This window comes from Eptatretus burgeri, chromosome 11 (genome assembly GCF_056783735.1).
Source record: "Eptatretus burgeri isolate ZD-2024b chromosome 11, Ebu_testis_v1, whole genome shotgun sequence".
In the NCBI taxonomy this organism is placed as follows: Eukaryota; Metazoa; Chordata; class Myxini; order Myxiniformes; family Myxinidae; genus Eptatretus; species Eptatretus burgeri.
Genome location: NC_140971.1, coordinates 1,739,510 through 1,760,269, shown reverse-complemented (window position 1 = coordinate 1,760,269; position 20,760 = coordinate 1,739,510). Strand labels below are relative to the sequence as shown.

Sequence of the window (20,760 nt, the reverse complement as noted above, 5' to 3'; positions counted from 1 at the left end):
TAGCACGGAATAATCTGACATACACTATCTCTGAGAAAACCTTCCATCAAAACCCTCTGTTGTGTTTGTAGCTTTTCAGCTTTCATAGCTTTTTTGAAGTACACATCTCGTGTTTTCTTTTTCTTTTTTTTTCTGCGAATGAGTACCTGAGTACCATTTATGTGAACCCCTGTATATAATGCATATTAACATTGAAAAAACAAAAACAAGACTTTTACCATTTAACTTTATTCCAAAACAACAATGTGATGTTTCAAAACAGTGAGATGGATGAGGGTAAGAATATTACATACACTGCCATAAATATAAACCACAAGAATTCGTTTGGGATGATGATGATTATGTTGGAGCGAGGGAACAAGGAAGTGGGAGCGGGATTCAGCGATCGGAAGAGCCCCATTAGCTATATGACAGAGTCGCTTGCAGCATTGCTACATTGGAGAAGGGTATGATGATCTTTAACCACCTTACCTTGAACCCCAGAGCAGATCTTTCCTGCATGGAGAGGAAGGTATCAGATGGCATCCTCTTCCGGAAAAATCCCACCACATCGGCATGAAAAAAAAAAACCTGCTCCAGCATAAATCTCTTCGCTTCAGTTTGGTCCATGAGCTGTGGTGGATAGTTTTTTTTGCAGCATCAGGGTCTGTCATTGTTGCTTCCCCGACTAATTTTACATGATGGAGGCCGAATCTTATTTTCAAATTTCTCAAACCAGCCCATGCTGGTGTGGAAATGTTGGCAAATCCACAATGATTTCTTCCTTATCACCAGTTCACTCAAAGGCACTTTTTTCTGTGTTTGGTCCTCAATCCAACTATTAGGCGCTTTTTCCATCCTTTCAATATGAAGATCACAGGACTGGAATGACAGTTTTGTGCTTTGTGGCAACACTTGCAGGGATATTTGACTCACTCTCACGGATATACTGAACAGTCGATTCATTGATCCCGTAATGGCGGCCCAAAGATGCTGCACTATCACCTCTTGCCAACCTATCTAACAACTTGATTTTATTTTTGTTTTTTGCACAACGTTGTAATCTTTCTCTCCTTTTGGCACAACTAATTTTGCCCACAGTTTTACATTTTCGCTCATTAAAAACGATGCACAAGAAAGAACAAAAGGCTTTGGAGGAAATCGTATACTCGATGCAAACATTGACCCATCTCGGCTCAAAACCTGCGATTGGCCGAAATGAAGCCTCGTGATAACTAAATTGGAACACAATGGGTTTCTCGCAATTGGTCGAAACCTGTGATATTTGAGGGTTTACTCTATTTTTATATTGTAATCCATTGTAGTTTCGAATCCATAATGGCATATTTTAATATTGTGGTTTGAATGGCATTATTGTGTATTCTATTATTGTACTTTGTAATCGATTATTGTACATTTTAATATTGCAGTTTGTAATCTATTCTTCTCTATTTTAATATTGTAGTTTGTTTGCCATTATTGTGTATTCTGATATTGTAATTTGTAATAAATTATTCTACATTTTAATATTGTAGTTAGAAATTCATGATCGTATATTTTGATATCGAAGTTTGTAATCCATGGTTGTATATTTTAATATTGTACTTTGTAATAAATTATTGTATATTTTAATAATGTAGTTTGGATTTCTATCAGTTGTATATTCTAATATTGTAGTTTGTATGCCATTATTGTGTATTTTAATAATATTGTAGCTTGTCATAAATTGTGTATATTTAATATTGCCGTTTGTAATCCATAATTGCACATTTTAATATTGCCGTTTGTAATCCATTATGGTACATTTTAATCTTTGAGTTTGTAATCCATTATGGTATATTTTAATATTTTAGTTTGTAATCTATTTATGGTACATTTCATTATTGTAGTTTGTTATCCAGTATTATATATTTTTAATGTTGCAGTTTGTAATCCATTATTGTACATTTTAATATTTTAGTTTGTAATATGTTTGTGGTACATTTTAATCTTATAGCTTGTAATCCATTATTGTACATTTTAATATTTTAGTTTGTAATCTATTTATGGTACATTTTAATATTGTCGTTTGTAATCCATTATTGTACATTTTAATATTTTAGTTTGTAATCTATTTATGGTACATTTTAATATTGTAGTTTGTAATCCATTATTGTACATTTTAATGCTGCCTTCAGATCAGGTTCAGATATGGGGTGTTCCTTGTAGACGTTATCCTTGCAAGCTCCCCAGAGGAAAAAAGAATCCAGCGGATTGAGGTCGGAGCTGTGTGGAGACCAATCATTTTTCGTACGAAAACTGAGAACTCGTCGTCCGAATTTTTGACGCACAAAGGCATTCGTTTCATTGGCTGTATGTGGGGTAGCACCGTCTTTTACGTCTTCGTAAAATGTGCTGACAATCGACCGGTATTGTTCTTGATTGATGGTAACTGTTCTTCAGTTTTTGTCTTCAAACCAATACGGCCCAAACACACATCTGTAGCTGACGGCCACAAAAGCAGTGACTTTCCGACCCTAAAGCGACTTCTCTTCAACCTCATCTGGGCGTTGACTTCCCCAGGAAATGTTGTGTTAATTGACAGCACCATTGACAAGAAGGTGTGCCTCATCACTAAACCACATATCATGAATCCAGTTTGGGTTTGCCTCCATTTTCTGCTGCAGCATCTCACACATAGTGATCTGCACTGCTTTATCCCCATCGGTCAATTTATGAGCTGTTGTGATGTGGTAAGAAAAGAGGTTTAAATCTTGTTTCATTAATCTTCTGATACTGCTGGGAGTGAGACCCAGTTCAGCCGATCTTTGTCGATGCGATTTCTTCGGACTTAAAATGACTGACTCACGAACAGGTCAGGTCAGGTATGGGAGCATGTGCCAGAACAGCGCGTCGCTGTGTCCACTTTCCGCTGGTACTCCAGGGGCCTCCATCTGGCCATCCCCCAGGCAGATGCCAGGCCCATCTCCATCTCCTTGAGATGATGGTCAACCTACTGCAACCACGAGGAACGTGGTCGGCCCACTGGCCTCCTCCACTCATGAGACTCCCTCGCTGAGAGAATCTGGTGAGCAGGATCAGCGTCAGTAAAACGAGCCACATGTCCATACAGCCGCAACTGACGCTCACGGACTATGCAGGCAACAAATCTCATCCGAGTCTCTCTCAGAAACCGCTCGTTGGACACAAAATCCGACCAGCGATAGCCAAGGAGTCTCCGAAGAGACCTGGTACCAAAGGAATTAAGTCTCCATCTCAGATCCTTGGTCAGAGTCCAAGTCTCGCATCCATAGAGCAAGACTGGAAGTACCAAGGACCTGAAGACTCGGACTTTCGTCCTCCCGCACAGGCACCGGCAGCGCCACACCCCATGATCCAGTGACTACATGACTCCCCAGGCCCGACCCAAACGTCTATTGACCTCTGATTCACTGCCAAGGTAAGTGAATCTCTCCACGACCTCAACATCCTCACCACAAACAGACACAGACAGGACAGCAGCATCCAAGATGTCACCGAAAGCCTGGATCTTAGTTTTGACCCAAGAAACCCGTAATCCCAGCGGCTCTGACTCCTCATTCAGCACCTCGAGGGCCCTGAAAAGCATATCTCAAGTCTCCGCAAAGATGACTGCATCATCTGCAAAATCAAGGTCCGAGATCTTGACATTGCCAAACGATGCACCGCAGCTTGATCTCTCTGACATCCTCCCTAAAATCCAGTCCATACAAGTGCTGAAAAGTGTGGGGGCCAGTACACACCCCTGACTAACTCCAGTAACAACTGGAAATAGGTCAGAGATGGTACCACCACACTTCACAGCACTCTCAGTACCAGAGTAGAGTTCAGACATCAGATTGATCAGTTTTGGTGGCACCCCACGAAGACCAAGAATCCTCCAGAGGACATCCCGATTCACTGAATCGAACGCTTTACAGAGATCAACATAGGCTGCAAGCAGCCCCTGCCGAAACTCTCGTCTGCGTTCGGTGAGGACACGAAGAGCAAGGATACGGTCACTCATTGACCTCTTTGGTGTAAAGCCTGACTGCTCTGGACGCTGGTGCTCAAGCAGATGGTGGCGTACCCTATCAAGAATTATCCGAGCAAAGACCTTGCCCGGCACTGAGAGCAGCGTCACCCCTCGGTAGTTGTTGCAGTCTTGGCGATCACCCTTCCCTTTCCAGAGAGGAACAACAAGGCCCCTCTTCCAATCAGTTGGGATGATGCCTATGTTCCAGGCAGAGCACAAAACTGCATGCAACGACACGAGTGCAGCATTTCCACCAGCCTTGAGAAGTTCAGCATGGATGCCACAGATCCCTGGAGCTTTGCCCCGTTTCAACTGGTTCACCGCAGCCCGTGTTTCCACAAGCGAAGGTGGACCACAGTTGATTCGAGGGTCAGCAACAGGGATTGTAACACCCTTGACGTCCAACTCGACAGCTGGAGGATCAGCCTGGTACAACCGCTCAAAGTAACCGGCCCAGCGGGCCTTCACTTCAGAATCCTCTGTCAAGAGCCTACCACTCTCTGCTCTAACTGCAGTGCTCCGAGGGATGGGCTTGGATGAGCGCAATGCGCGAATTCCCCTGTAAGTGGGACGAGAATCACCTGTCCACAGGTGATGCTCTACCCCCTCACCGATTTCACGCACATATGACTTCTTGTCCACCCTCGGCGCATGTACATTTTAAAGCCTCAACTCCCTGAACAGCTCAGCTCTGCCATCAAGTCAGGCCCTGCGACTCTGGTCAATGGCATCCAGTGTCCCTTGAGAGACAAAATTCTTCTTCACCCTATGGTGAGTTCCAAGACGTCCACTGGTGACATCAAGGATGGTGGTCTTCAAGGCACTCCACAACTCTTCAGGATTCCCCAAAGCACCCAAACCTCCCAAATCCCCACTCATCCTGTTCGCAAACTCCTCAGCTACCCTCTCATCCTTGAGCTTGCCAACATGCAGCGAAGGCTGTGATGGGACCATTCTCTAGATTTAAGCTCCAACTTCAGAGTTGCTACAACAAGCAGTCGGCATTGAGGAACTGAGCACTCCGGTGGACCCTGCAGTTCTGGATCATCAACGAGCACATGGTCAATCTCCTTTGCCACACCACCAGTGTTGGAATACCAAGTCCAGCGATGAGCCTGTGGGTGCTGAAACCATGAACCAGCCACCCTACGTCCATGACTTCTTGTAAAGTCGAGGAACTTAGTGCTATTCTGGTTCACAGTCCCAGACCCATGGGGACCAACACTCTCTCATAACCATCTCTATCAGCGACAGTCGATGCATTGAAATCCCCCAAGACGAGAAGAGTATCTCGCCTGGGGCACTGCTCAACCACAGACTCAAGCGTAGAATAGAATGTCTTTCACGTTGAGATCACTCGCCTCAGTCGGAGCATATACAGACACCAGGGAAATGAAACCGAAGGAGTGACAAATCCTTGGTCTCACACGCTCATTGACCGGTGTTACCTCAATTATCATTGGAGTCAGCTTGTTGGACACAGCTACTGCAACTCCTTGGGCATGGTCACCATCAGAGCAACCAGACCAATAGTAGGTATAACCACCCACGATGCGGTCTCCGAACCTTAGCGAGTGCTGCAATACCAATGTTCAAATGCTTGAGCTCAGATGATAACAGAGACAGGGATCCTCTCTATCATGGATAAGACATTCCAGGCACTCACCCGAAGGGACCACCTCAGAATAACTGAAGGAGACCACTGTCTGGTGGACGACACCTCAGCACCACTCCGCCACACGCAATCACAATCTGACCCAGGAAGTTTACCCCGGGCTTTTCCTCCCATCATCAAGGAATGGGGGTCCCAAAGGCTTTGCCCCAATCCTGTCTTCCGGTGAGCTGCCCGACGAAGGCAAGCAGCACAGGAGGTACTCCCACTGAGTGGGTTTTCAGTTTTCTTTGCGTTTTTGTGTTTTGCGGAATGAAGGGTTTTACAGTGGCCGGAGTGCAAATCCTGCCACCAACCTCCTAAAAAAAATGTAACCCAATTGCTGGTGGATGCCCACAGACACAGTTTGGTTCGAGATATGGATGGTCGTTGGCCCACAAGAAGCTCCTCCTCCCTTTGGCATGTTTTGTTTTTAATCCTGCTGGGTGTCCATATCCACACATCCTCCTCACTAGGAAACCTGGTGAGGGAGACTCTTTAGTCGCCAACAACCCGACCATGAAACAGACTAGTACAGGTTTACATGGTACCTGTAGCAAATCACAGATCTAATCTGGCTTAACCTGACATGGTGGCAAGAAGGAAGCCATTACTCAAAAAAGCCCACCTTGAGTCTTGTTTGAGGTATGCAAAAAAACACTCCGGAGATTCTGAGGTCATGTGGCAAAAAGTTTTGTTCGGACGAAACCAAGATGTAACTTTTTGGCTGAAATGCAAAATGTTACATTTGGTGCAAACCAAACACAGCATGTGACCCAAAGAACACCATCCCTACTGTGAAACATGGTGGTGGCAGCATTATGTTAGGGGGATGTTTCTCATCAGCAAAAACTGAGGCACTTGTCAGGATAGAAGGGATAATGGATGGAGCAAAATACAGAAAATTCTGAGAGGAAAACATGCTGCCCTCTGCAAGAAAGCTGAAATTGGGATGGAAGTTCACCTTTCAGCATGACAATGACACGAAGTACACAGCCAAAGATACATTGGTGTGGCAAAGGAACAAGAAGATAAATGTCCTTGAGTGGCCCAGTTAGAGCCCCAAACTAAATCCAATTGAAAATCTATGGCATGATTTGAACATTGCTGTTCATCAACGCTCCCCATGCAACTTGACTGAGCTTGAACAGTTTTGTACAGAAGAATGGGCAAATATTGTCCAATTAAGGTGTGCAAAGTTGGTGGAGACATTCCAACAGACTCGCAGCTGTAATTGCTGTCAAAGGTGCTTCCACCAAATATTAGCTCAGGGGTGTGGACACTTATCTCACTAAGATATTCTCGATTTGTATTTTAAATTAATTTTCTGAAATTTGTAGAATTTGTTTTCCACTTGGAAGTTATGGAGTACGATGTTACAATGAAAATATAAGTGGACAAAGTCTGATTTGATGTAATTTAATTCCAGGTTTTAAGACAACAAAAGGTGAAAATTTTGAAAGGGGTGTGGACTGGAATGTGTGTGGTACTATATAATGTATATTGTTGCGGGCCAGGGGTCTGGGTGAGAAAACCACGAGGGAGGGAAGCTATCTCGGGTTCCCACCAGACTCCCTGGAATCGCAGGTCGTCGCACATGGATAACTCCGTGACACGGCGGGTCGCGAACCGACCGTGAACGCCAATAACTCAACCACATGACTTGGGATCCTCCGTCTAATATCGGTTACCTAAAAATAATCACGTGACCGAATTTACCTAATTGTCGGTACGCCTTGTCCGAACCGGATCACCTTACCGGATCAGATGCAGCTGAGCGACACTGCCAAGGACGTACCGGCTCAAAGGAACGGATCGTTGGGAATAAAATCCCAGCTAGGCAAGAACCATGGCTGGACCAGTGAAAGAAAAGACAAAAACGAGCTGGGAACATTTCTATATAAGGATTCATTACAGGTAGGCGAGGAAAAAATATGTGGCACAGTGAAGGTAGTTTATTGTTTTGTGCAAGTCAAAATAGCAAGAAATGTGAGGTGCGACAATAATACAAGCAACTTACAAAAGCAGACACAGAGCAGACCTATCCCGATAGAATTCTTCTGCAATCTTAACTTAAGCGAGGACAGGTGCCATGACACACACACACACACACACACACACACACACACACACACACACACACACACACACACACACACACACACACACACACACACACACACACACACACACACACACACACACACACACACACACACACACACACACTTAATGAGAAGAAAAAGGAGAGGAGATGGGACTAATGGTCTCGTAATACTTTGCGCGATTGACCGACTGCACCACCCAGAACGTTTTGGGGGCATGCTCTGCTGAACGATCGCTCCTCGCGCGTCGTCTCCTGCTTGGCTCGCGCGTCGTCCGTTCGCGAATGATAGTTCGCGAATGATAGTTCGCGCGTCGTCTCCTGCTTGGCTATCCAGAGAAGGGGCACGACCTCAGGCGTGAGGGAAGGACTTTGGGTGGAGCCAACGGCGAGTGGGCGGAGTGGCAGACAGGATCAGGTGGGTAAGTGGAGCCAGCGTTGAGGCAGTGAAGGCGGAGTCAGCAGCGAGTGGGTGGAGATCGATCCCAGGCCAGACAGACAGGACGAGCAGGAACGCAGACGGCCTCACGTCCCGTCCTTTATTAACCCTGCGGTGCAGGGCGGGACGCCACCCGAAATGATGTGCCGTCACCCGAATCGGGCGCTCTGGGCCCCGGCCACCGCACGGCCTGCCGCCATGACCAGAAGCAGCCTTACTGTTCATCCGGCTTGCCATAGCTGAGCTGCGGAATCGTCTTGCTCCGAACCCCGTGATATGAATTGCCTTGCACCGAACTCTTGGGCCGTGCCCTGGCGATCGGCCAAGGCTTGCGTCAGTCCCGCATGCTCGCCCGGGCACCCCCGGTGACCCACAGTCAGCGCTGGTCAATGTCCTTGCTTTGTCTGTACGCCATGCGGCCCTAGCGATCCCGGCCGTACAGCATGCCTCTGCCTGGTATGGTAGCAGCTGTATCGAGGTGGAGGTGCGGGAGGATGTCTGACGTCTGCGGGAGACATTTGTGGCCGTTGTTGTGAGTGAAGACCGATGGTAAGACGTTATTGTAACCCCATGCGCAGACCTGAATGAAGAGATGCGCTCTGCATGCCCCGCAGACCCTAATGAAGATATGCGCTCTGCATGCCCCATACAGTGCGCGCGGGTCCACTATTGTACATGTGGTTATTTATTACGGGGCTGCGCCTGTCTCTGCCGTCGTGCTCGCGGTTATTTATCACAGGTGGTGGTGTGCTCAGTGCCAACCCCGATCCACGCCAGGAATTGAAGGAAGGGATTGGATATACTTATTTGATGTATATTTCGATTGAAAAGAGTATAGATATAAGTATTAGATGGAGATTTGGATTGAAAAGACGATAGATATAACTATTAGATGCAGAAATGGGTTGAAAAGAACGTGCTGCGTGCATCCTGTATGGCGTTGGGCGTTTATTGTTTGGTTCTCCTGTTGGCCTCCGACACCGTATCCTCGCAGTGGCGCCATTATGTGGTTGATGCTTCTGGCCTCCTGAACAGTGGGTGGAGATTATCGCTGTGCTGCACGCGTTACGTGCAGTCTGGTGGTGGAGGTTGTTTGCTTCTTTTGGTCTTCTGCAAGGACGCATTGTTATTGTGAAGGGTGTAGCCGCAGTTTTTACAGGCGGCCGCTGCTTGGATTAATCTCAGGAATAAGAAAAAAAGAGTAGGAATGAAGTTCGAGATATAATCAGACCTAACTATAAGATCCACACAACTCGCTTTGTCCCGTTTGACCCATTAGACATGAGGGAAAGGTCTAACTGGATGTATATTAAAGAAATAACTGGGACCACTGTATGATTGATGCCATCCTTGGAGGGATGCGCTTTCCAGAACCGCAACAATATATATAATTTTAAAATATACTCATTATCGTATTAAGTTGTTACTTGTGTTCGGAATAAGTATTTATTCGTGGTCGTCGTGTTTATAATGTATTTTGCTCTTTATCTTGTGAAGTTGCTTATTGTTGTGAGATTGTAATGTTTATCAAGAAATGTTTCTCACCTCCATGATCGGAAAAGTATAATGTTAAAAAAGTCAATCTTGTGAAGGTTTAAACCTTTATGTACATTTAATGTTGTATCATCCTATATACAATCCCATCCAGGAGTCTATGGAGATGTGCACAGAGTGAAAATCCTATTCAACAAGAAAGACAATGCCCTGATTCAGATGGCTGATTCAAATCAGGCTCAGCTTGGTATGTTTGGATTTATACTTTCTATTTGTTACTATAAGGCACAAGCAATGTGTAGTCTTGATATACAATGTACTTTAAACTGTCATCAAGACAAATAAACTCATTCCGCAGACCAATCATCTTCAAAAATATTTACTATACCCGCAATATACAATTACAGTGGCCTGCAAAAGTATTCATTCCCTCCACCCCCAAATCCAAAGTGATGCCACTGAGCTTATTTCATGATGCTTTAAAATCAAATTTAATATATATAGTCTTCACAGCCTATTCCAAAGTGATAAAGATAAAGAATGCAGATAAAATGTGAATAAGTTGGAGTAACAAAGAAAATCAGATGATTCTCATTTGCATAAGTATTCAAACCCTTTTCCTAATTAACCCAAAATCTCTTCAGTAGTAAATGATTTGTTTGAAAGGTTACAAAATGAGTGTAATATGTTTCACCTGACTGTAATCGGTGGTTTAGTTTAAAAAAAATTAAGCTCCCTGCTTATTTGAGAAGTTTTAAGGTGCAACTAAGTTGGTCAACCAACAAGACAAACATGAAGACCAAGAAGCTTTCCAAACAAGTCAGACATAAAGTGGTGGAGAAACACCATTAAAGAGAGGGTTATATGAAGATTTCAGTCATTCATTATCCCTTTGAGTACGATGAAATCCATCATTAAGAAGTGTAAGACATTACACAATTGGCTACAATAGCTGCCTGTGTATCCACCGCCTACACACCTCTAACACTTTTTCTGTTGCCCTCGAGTATGCTGAATATGAAATCAAATGTTAACATTGCACAAGTTGGAATGAACTTGTCATCTTGGCTCAATATTTAGAGGTACCCTCAAAACGTGACCTTGGTCGATTCACAACACACTCCATTTCCGTGTTTCATGCTTTGGTAATTTGTGGGATCATTATAAGCAGGAATACATGCAAATGAGGTACCAATGAAAGCTTCGCTTCTGTTGGTTCTTCTGAAATCGATATTATCATGTTTCAGAAATATTACACTGGCAGCTATAGTAGGTTGCCTATCCAAACTCAACAGCCGAGCAAGCAGGAAACTGGTTCGGGATGTCCCTGTAAATCCAACAATGACTGAAAGTTCTGCAAGGCTTGATGTCCGAGATGGAGGTCAGAGTTAATGAATCAACAATATCCCTTTTTCCTTCACAAAGCTGGCCTTTTTGAACAGGTGGCAAGAAAGAAGCCATTACTGAAAAAGATGCATCAAAGAGGCTTGTATGGAGTTTGTGAAAAATCATCTTCATGAAACTACAGGCATGTGGAGAAAAGTTTTGCGGTCAGCCGAGGCAACAATTGAATGTGTTTGTCGAAGATCAAAGCGTTATGTCTGGGGAAAGCCTAACACTGCACATCACCCAGTTAATACCATCCCTACTGTCAAGCCTGGTTGTAGCAGCATCATGTTATCAGGCTACTTTTCATCAGCAGGGACTGGCAAGCTCATCAGGCTTGAAGGGACAATGGACAGTGCAAAGTACTGGAGAATTATTGATGAAAACCTGCTTGAATGAGCCATGAATATGAAACTGGGTGGGAGATTCACATTTCAGCAGGACAATCATCTGAAGCACAAAGATAAATCCACACTGGAGTGGCTGAAATAAATAAAATAAATGTCCTTGAGTGGCCCAGTCAAAGTCCTGACTTGAACCCAATTGAACATTTATGGTGAGACTTGAAGATTGTAGTCCATCAATGATCCCTATCACACTTGGCAGAACTACTCAGAGTTAATGGTGGTAGCCTTTGACATGATTTCCAAATGGATGATCCCCCTCATGTCCCAAAAATACAGAAGCATGATTTTCCCGGCAATTTGTTTTGGTACTCCATTGCCCGTCTCTCATTTTCAGGATCGTAATGGTGCAACCAACTCTCCTCTCCAGTCACAATATTGAACGTAACTGGTCGCCTTCACATTCGTCGATTACATTTATTAACTCAATAACTGCGTGCTGCTTTAACCGTGATGACGATGCCATCTTGACAAATGTAGCACGGAGACATCTCGTGTCAGAATCACGAAACTTTGCACCCAGGGCGGGAAGAACTCATGTGCGGACTGCGCTGTTTCATTTGAATATCTAACTGTTTTGGATAAAAATAATAGGAGGCATTACATTGTAGCACACCCTTGTATGTTGTCATTCCAAAAACAGGCAGATATATGAGCAGCTGGGCACCGTTCTTCCTCGAGGTTTCGATCCTTTCAGCCCAGAACCTCTCCAAACTGTGGATCCACAATTTTGGTCACGGATCCACATCAGTAGATCCACAACTTTGATCATGAATCTCCATCAGTCGATCAACAACCTTGGTCACGCATCCACATCAGTAGATTAACTACATCAGTAGATCCACAACCTTGGTCACGGCTCCACATCAGTAGATTACCTAAATCAGTAGATCCACAACCTTGGTCACGGATCCACATCAGTAGATCCACAACTTTGATCATGAATCTCCATCAGTCGATCAACAACCTTGGTCACTGTTCCACATCAGTAGATTAACTACATCAGTAGATCCACAACCTTGGTCACGGCTCCACATCAGTAGATTACCTAAATCAGTATATCCACAACCTTGGTCACGGATCGACATCGGTAGATCCACAACCTTGGTCACGGATCCACATCGGTAGATGAACTACATCAGTCGATCCACAACCTTGGTCACAGATCCACATCAGTAGATTAACTACATCAGTAGATCCACAACCTCAGTTGCGTCCATGCAGTCAGTCAACCCATCAATACAACATCACTAATCAGATTTTCCTCTCCAGAGGATTTAATGTATTATCACGTATTTACAACTCCCATCACATATTCTATTATACAATATATTAAATCGTACCTTAAATAGCATGTGTCCACCAACCAGCATGACCATCCCACTCACCTCTACATCAAACTGTGAATCCAATACAGTATTCAAACAGTTATTTATAAACGTTTTTTTACATGCTTCCTTGTCGATTTATTATTGAATTGATTAATTTTTTTTTTTACTTTTAAATAATGATTTATTTATATAAATGTCTTGGGAATAAATGAAATAAAAAAATATATATTTTAGTAACGATATAGGTGGCTTCGTTACGATGTCATAATTGCATACCTGGAATGCTTTATCCATTCAGTATAAAAATTTTTGAGGGTCATCCAAGACTAAATTGTATGGGAGAGAAAAAAAAATTGATAGCAGTCATGTCGTTCAGCATCCATATTGTTTATGACATAAAAACCTTCGAAACGGTTGAACAGATGGAGGTGATACTCTATACTCTCCAGGTATGATTGCCTGTCTATGAAGTTCTCCGCCTGTAATGTCATTGGTCCTTGGTTCGGCAGCCATTTTTGATTTACCCTGAATCCAATAAAAATAATCTCTAGAATGGCTGAACAGATCGAGGGGAAACTTCACCCACATGTTCCCCAGGCCTTGAGGATACCAGTGTGTTCACAAAGAATTAATATTCTTTGTGAAATTAATATAATATTAAAAAAGGTCTGGCAACCATATTGGTTTCAACGAAAATCTTTTAAAAAAAATTTCTCTTGTACCGCTTGATCAATCGACGTGAAACATCAAACTGGTCATCTGGTAGTCAGGGGGAATATGTATGTTTTAAATTTCAACCTGATCAGATGCATGGTCTTGCAGCCAGAATTATTTAATTATTTTGAATTTGGGTTCAGGGATTTCAATCGTATTTGGTACAAGTACGTATGATGTAATTATGTGGGCGGAGACATATCGAGCAACGTTAAAGACCGCCGTTCTAGTTTTTTTTTTTTAATATTGATCTTATTTCTCATACTGTTAAGTAATCTGCTGATATTTGATTAGTTAAGATCTAACCACTCATTTACTATTTGTTGTAGTGTGTCCAACTGGACATTTACGTCCATAATTATGCACCATCTCTGAGCGTCTTGTGGTGAGGTGTTAAAAACAGATGATTATGTTTTCCCAACTATGTTGTACTCGCAAATGCAATCCGTCGCTTTGCTGACGGGGATATTAAATTGGGGTGGGGGTGGGGGGAGTGGGAGAGAGGAGAGGCTGGTGGAGGGGGTGGGGAGAGCGACAACTTGCCAAATGTTGCTATACACTGCTGAAGGGGGGGTGCACAGACAGACAGAGAGAAATGGATGTGGGAGGAGAGTGCTGCATTTTATGAGGAGGGGGGGGGAGAGCGAGGAGGAGAGAGAGGGGGGGGGAAGATGTGGGGGTTAAGGCCCAGTCACACCTTGACGTTTTAGCCAGCAATGGCAACGTATTAAAATGTATGTAAAACGCTGGCTTACGTTGAACTTTTGATGTTTTTTTTTTAAGATTTGGACGTATTCATAACGACTTGGTCTTATGCATAACGTATTAGTCACGGACACAGAACGTTTTGTTGTGTTTCGATAACTTATACTAACGAATGCTGAACCTGTTGTCGGCCTTCACAACCTATGCCCAACGATAGTCTAACTTATGCATAGTGCACTGCACGCATCGCCGATGATGACGTGGCGTAGGTTATGAAAAGGCTGCCGCACAACGATTCAAATCATAACCGCCGGAGAAATGGAAGTGTCAACATCGCAGTCACACCTTGGCTATCTTGCCAGCGTATGCCGACCTCTGAAAAATGCGTCTAAAACGCTGGCGTACGTCGAATACGGTATGGGTAAGTTTGGTATGCGTGAATAGAACGCTAAAGTACGCTATCATACGTCGTATTAAGTGGAGTACGTCTTGTAATTTTAAACATGTTGAAAATTTTACGACGTACTTGCCGTATGACACACGTTCCGCATGCGATGGGAATAAGTTTTACGCACGATATGCGATCATTGACGCACGTTACTTGTAAGGTACTCATAAGTCGAAACACGTCAAGGTAATGGTTAGCGTCAGTGTTCCAGACTCCCGTTTTTTTTTTGTTTTTTTTTCTTCGGTATGACTGTGTTCAGTGTACAGTGCGGTTATGATTTAAATCGTTGAGCGGCAGCCTATTAATTACATTATATTATAACCGCACTAGAAATCGAAGTGTCAAAATCACCATCATACTGAAGGAAGGAAGAAAAATAAAATAAAATAGATCAAACCAGGGAGTCTGGAACACTGACGCTAACCATTACCTTGATGTGTTTCGACTTATGAGCACCTTACAAGTAACGTGTGTCTGTGTGTCACCGATCGCGTAACGTGAGTACAACACGTTACTCATAGGTTAGAAATAAGTTTCGGGTACGCTAAACATTGCCTCGACGTGTTTAGACTTATGAGTAACTTACAAGTAACGTGTGTCAACGATCGCGTGACGTGCCTACAACTTATGGCCAGCGTTATGTGGAACGTGTGAGTCATACGCTGGCATAAGTCTTAAAATTTCAAGCATGGAAAATTTGAGGACAACCGAAAAGTACAACGTTTAAAGCCAGCGTACAATGACGTATGGCAGTGTTTTTCAGCGTGCTCTCAATGTTATCAAAACTTACCCATAACGTATTCGACGTGTGCCAGCGTTTTAGACAAATTTTCCAAAAATCGGCATAAGCTGGCTCAACCGTCAAGGTGTGACTGGGCCTTCAGCAAAGAGAATGATATGTTGTGCTTGATGACTATGACTACACACACACTCTAAGTTTCAGCACCCAGTAATTTTGGCCTAACAATGCAGAAATCAAGAAAATGACCAAATACCAAGATTCCAAAAAGAAGTGAAAAGACCTTGGAAGTTGAAAAGATCCAAAATTGAACCAGTGATCATTGAAGCAATGGGAATGATGAAGTAGAACCTTAGAGATGTCAAAAACCATCCCTTGGAGTATTACTACAAACAAACTGCAGTTAGAAGCTATCTGGGGCTCAGTGACAATTCTCAAAAGAGCCCTCAGAACAAAACTTTGAGAACAAACAACCTTCACACTTTGGTCCATGATTTGTTACCACCCTTACCAAAACGGAGGTTTTTGAGAAGTCAGAACTGCTGCTAAATTCAATTCTGGAGCTTCAATTTTGTAACTTGGCTTAGTTTCAGAGATTCTCAAGATTATGGCATGTGCGGAAATGAAATAAAGCCATGAACGCTGGCGTCTCTGGGCATTTATAAGCATTGCAATGTATCCAGCAATTTGTAAGTATGATGAACAGAAACAGGTTGAGCAGACCAAAAAACATGGTGGCTTCAGACCCCATAGAGAGCGAGGTGGCCGGGGGATGCGCCTGATGAAGGATGATTAAATAAGGCCATTAATTATCTTCAAAAGGGGTGTTTTAATTAATCCAAACACCAAATTTTCACACTTGCACTTCCTTGGAGTTTTCTTAGAATGCATGCAAAGTTTCATGGCTTTGGAGTTATGTAGGAGACACACTGACATTTATTCGTACTCGTGTGGGCCCATGCGTGCGTGCCTGTGCGTGCGTGGCTGTACGTGCAAAAAAAATTAGGGTACCCAGTCAAATGGACTGGGTAACATTGTTTTTCTTCTGTTTATTTCTATATTATTTATTATTTTTCTTTTTCCGCCAGCAATTTTTGGGTTCTTTCGCTTTAAAAATCACTTTCTCAGGAATGGTAAGTCCGATCGAAACGAAATTCTCACCACAGTATGTATCTTTTTTGATAGCAAACTTAATTGATAATTGTGACGTCATAGCACCGTGTCCTGCCATTGGTTTAGTAAATAAATGGTCATAAATTGGGAAACACTTGTCCGATTAATATCAAACCTTGAAAAGGCACATACTCAGGTCCCCAACAATATACATGGCAAGTTTCAATTAGATCAGACCAGTGGTTGTCGAGAAACAGCGGTTGCAGACGCGTGCGCACGCACGCACACACACGCACACACACACAACTGGAATTATAGATCGATGATTGCATGTATGTATCATTAATTATTTAATTTAACCCATATGGGTAACCAGTTCTTAATTCTTTAATCCAAAAAAAGTTATCCATGCTGACGTAATTGTGTGTGTTTTATCTTCCATCCCATCCTTTTTTTGGCGATTACCGTTTATCTTTTCTTCATCCTGAACACTGAAGCTTGCATTGTTACAATGTCCATAAGTAAAGTGATGAGTGAGTAGTGAACAACCAGTAGTTTTTATCTGGGTTTCTCATGCCGCTCTTGTGTGCATTCTTACACTACGTCTCTGCATTGTTTCACCAACATATTGCATCGTACATTTGTTACAAGCCGATAAGTAAACTATGTTTGAGGTTTTACATGTAATTAATTATTTGGTTTATTTTAATTTGTAAGATCTCGCTTTTACTGTATAATATAATTTTTATTATATTGTTTGTGGTTAATAAATGTTGGACATGCCTTGCGATTGCAAATCCCACATTTACGTACTTTGCATTCGGATAAATGTTCCCCATTGGCTAACCCAGAATGGCCACCTCCTTCAGTCAGGATATCTGAGTTAACTACAGCACTACCTTGTTGAGAAACACAAATCCTCTGAGGATGGTTTGTCCCCATGGAGGCTAGTTCAGCTGGGGGCTGTCCTGCTTCACCTTTCATTTTGTTTAGTTACATCATCTGAAATGTAGTTTTCACAAATGCATAAGAACCAAATAAGTACATAAGAAACAACACAGTGAGTTTTCCACTAAAAGATGAGATAATCCAGGTAATCTAATCCACTGAAGGTAATCCAGTCTTGACAGGGAGAGGAGATGAAAGGGTTCTATTGAGAGCCACACATTGCCTATGTAATCCAAGACCAACTCCACACTTGGATTACTGAATTCATCCACTCTCATAGACAGACAGTTTGGAGAGTAAGGCAGGATACCAGACTGTATCAAAAGCTTGAGATATGTCCAGAGATAACCCTGATATTGAGGGCCTCCACCATTGTTGGGAGAGTAAAAGCAGCATGTCCAAGATGGAGTGACCAGGTCTGAATCTGAATTGATGATCTGAGATGAGGTTATTGGAGAAAAGGAATGATTTGATGTCAACTGCGATGATGGATTCCATGAGCTTGCTGATGATTGGAAATAAGCTAATTGGCCTGAGGTTAAGTGGAACCGTTTTTGTACCTTTTTCATGTAATGTGGTGGTGTTGCTGATTTCCAATTTCCCAGGTGGATATAGGAGACCAGTCACGCGTGCGCGTGCGTGTGCGTGTGCGTGTGTGTGTAGATTAAAAAAATTAATGAATGCGTGAATGTTGAAGCAGGCTACACTTTATCACCTACGAATACGTGAGGTCCAACAGTGATTTACTCATTGAAAAGCACACGTATACAGGCAGATTTAGAGAAGTTTAAAGTTGAACTGAAAACATGTCAATTTCATACAAAGTGGTGTTCATGTTTGTATTGTTGCATATCCGTCATATGTGTGTTTTCCAAAGTATACTTCACATTTAAAATGAAAAAAAACCTTCACCTCAAACTGAAGGGAAATCTGTTCCGTACATCACTTGACGCATGTTACTCGTTATCTTTAAGGAATCGTTAAAACAATCCAAGAAGGAATAATATATTTGCTCCAAAACTCACTGTAATTACCTTTGAATTATTCAGGTATAAAGTATATTTTATATACAATATTTATGAATACACACACACACACACACACACACGTTATATATTTATAAATTTACACATGTATTCCATCTATGTCATGTGTTATACACACATTAATCGTATAATGTGAGAACACGAGAGATATCCCACAAAAAGCAACAATTCTCTCTCATCCACCTTTTCCAACCATCTTACTTCTTGCACATAATTGTCCTCCCCACCTCTCTTTCCGCTTTTCACGATCATTCATTCCTTTCATTATTGTGTCTGTGTCCCCACTGCCTTCCTCCAAATTGTAACTGTTTTATTGTCCCTCTGTGACACCAGCCATGTCCCATTTGAATGGAGTTCGTCTGTACGGCAAGTCTCTTCACGTCACACTTTCTCGCCATCAAACGGTGCAGCTGCCAAGGGAAGGACATGAGGATCAGGTAATGATGTAGTCTTTGATCTGCAAGACCCAGGTTAATCGCACGGCATGTCATGATCACCGAAGGCTATTTTATTTCGTTCTGCTTTGCCTTCACTAGGGTTTGACGAAGGATTTCTCCAGCTCTGCACTTCATCGCTTCAAGAAACCTGGATCAAAGAACTTCCAAAATATCTACCCTCCATCTTCGACTCTTCATCTCTCAAACATCCCGTACGCTTGTTCCTTTCCATTCGATCTTTGGCCAATTTTTTCTTCCGTTTTCTGACTTGCAAATGAAAATGTGCAATTATATCAAGCTGCAGATTTAAAATTTTATCAACCAGTGTTGTTAACTGATTGAAAACATTTTCATTTTCTTTTTGCCATATCATCGTGTTCACCTTCATGACACAATTTTAGTTTTTCATTTGAATAACTTCTGGTTCTGGGTGCTTACACATGTGACACTGGTTTGAGTAGTTCTTCCCTCCAACTCATCAAACTTGAGTTTCCAGACCAGATCTGTTGTTTTACTGTTTTATTTTCATGCCTGTGATGCTCGTTGTTTTTGTACACTTTTCCGTGTCAAACCTTGTGTTGCCGAATGTCCCTGTGCAAGTCTGGCCTACTCGCCTCCAGCTCTGCAAGTCAGAATGATACTTCTCTGTCTGCTTTGACCCCACATGCTCCGTTTTCGCTTGTTTTCTCTCAAGCATTATCATTTCTGATCTCTCGGAATCCTTTTTCCATTCCTCGCTCAAAAAATAATTTTAAAAAGTCACTCCACAAACAATAAACAATCACAAACTCAAATAAATCTGCCATGCCTTCCTATTCAGTTTCTCCTCCATTCTTTATCCCTACTCTTTTTCAACACCCCAAACTGAATATTCATTGGATGAAATGCTTCTTCCTTTTAAAAGCTTTCAACATAAAAACAAGCAGTCATAGACTGGTACTTACGAAATCGTCAACTTAACCTCTGACCTTGTCTAATAAAAGCTGTCTCTCGAGAAGGTAGTGACGCAAACCAGAAGTTTCTACGATGATTCTGTATCAAACCATCAAAAATCGTAACGTCGACCGAAGCAAAAGTCTCCATTTCTCCATGCAATTATATTATACCTTAACGTAACTCAACGACGCGTCTGCTCGAGCGCACTGCATCACGTGACGACCCGTGACGCGTCGAGTGAAATTTTTTTATACAATCTTAAAACGTCTCCAAAACATCCGATTTTTACCAGAATTTCGACAACCGAGTTTTAAGCGTCCTAAGCGATCGCAAAAACCGAAGACAAAATTAAAATCGAAGTTAAAACGAACTCATAACGTCGAGCGAAGCAAAAATCTCCATTTCTCCACATTAATTTACAGAATTATGTTTGACCTCACTGTGACCTTGACCTTTGACCGATTTTGACCAAAATCTAATCAGCACTAGCCATCACCCTCCTGAATCACGTGGTGTAATTTGACATTGGTAGCTTCTTCCGTTCTCGAGTTATCGTGCCTACAAACAAACAAACTGAAGTCATCAATATACTTACGAAATCTTTAGATTTCGTAAGTAAAAAGGGGGGATTTAAAAAAATTCCCCTCCTTATGACCACATCAGGAACAAGCCATGCATTCTTCTTCTTCATTAGTCTCTTCCTCTTCTTCCTTTTCACAAGACCCATTTCCCAAGATTTTTTTCACCCCTAAACACTTAATTTATCCACCCCCGTTTCGTATGTACATTGTACAGCTTCACTTTCCTCCGTGGTTTCAATGGAAAATGGTTTTCGTTCGCCCCTCCCATGAAG

General features: G+C 42.6%; 1 protein-coding gene across 1 annotated transcript in view; it reads left to right on the top strand.

The window, feature by feature from the left end:
* The window catches only part of LOC147016284 (polypyrimidine tract-binding protein 1-like), a 45,135-nt gene that overhangs the window by 13,937 nt on the left and 10,438 nt on the right, over nt 1–20,760 (top strand). The window contains exons 12-14 of the mRNA XM_085844873.1: nt 9,855–9,947; nt 18,868–18,971; nt 19,071–19,183. Of these exons, the coding sequence (XP_085700999.1) occupies nt 9,855–9,947; nt 18,868–18,971; nt 19,071–19,183 (310 nt within the window). The remainder of the gene's footprint in view (nt 1–9,854; nt 9,948–18,867; nt 18,972–19,070; nt 19,184–20,760) is intronic.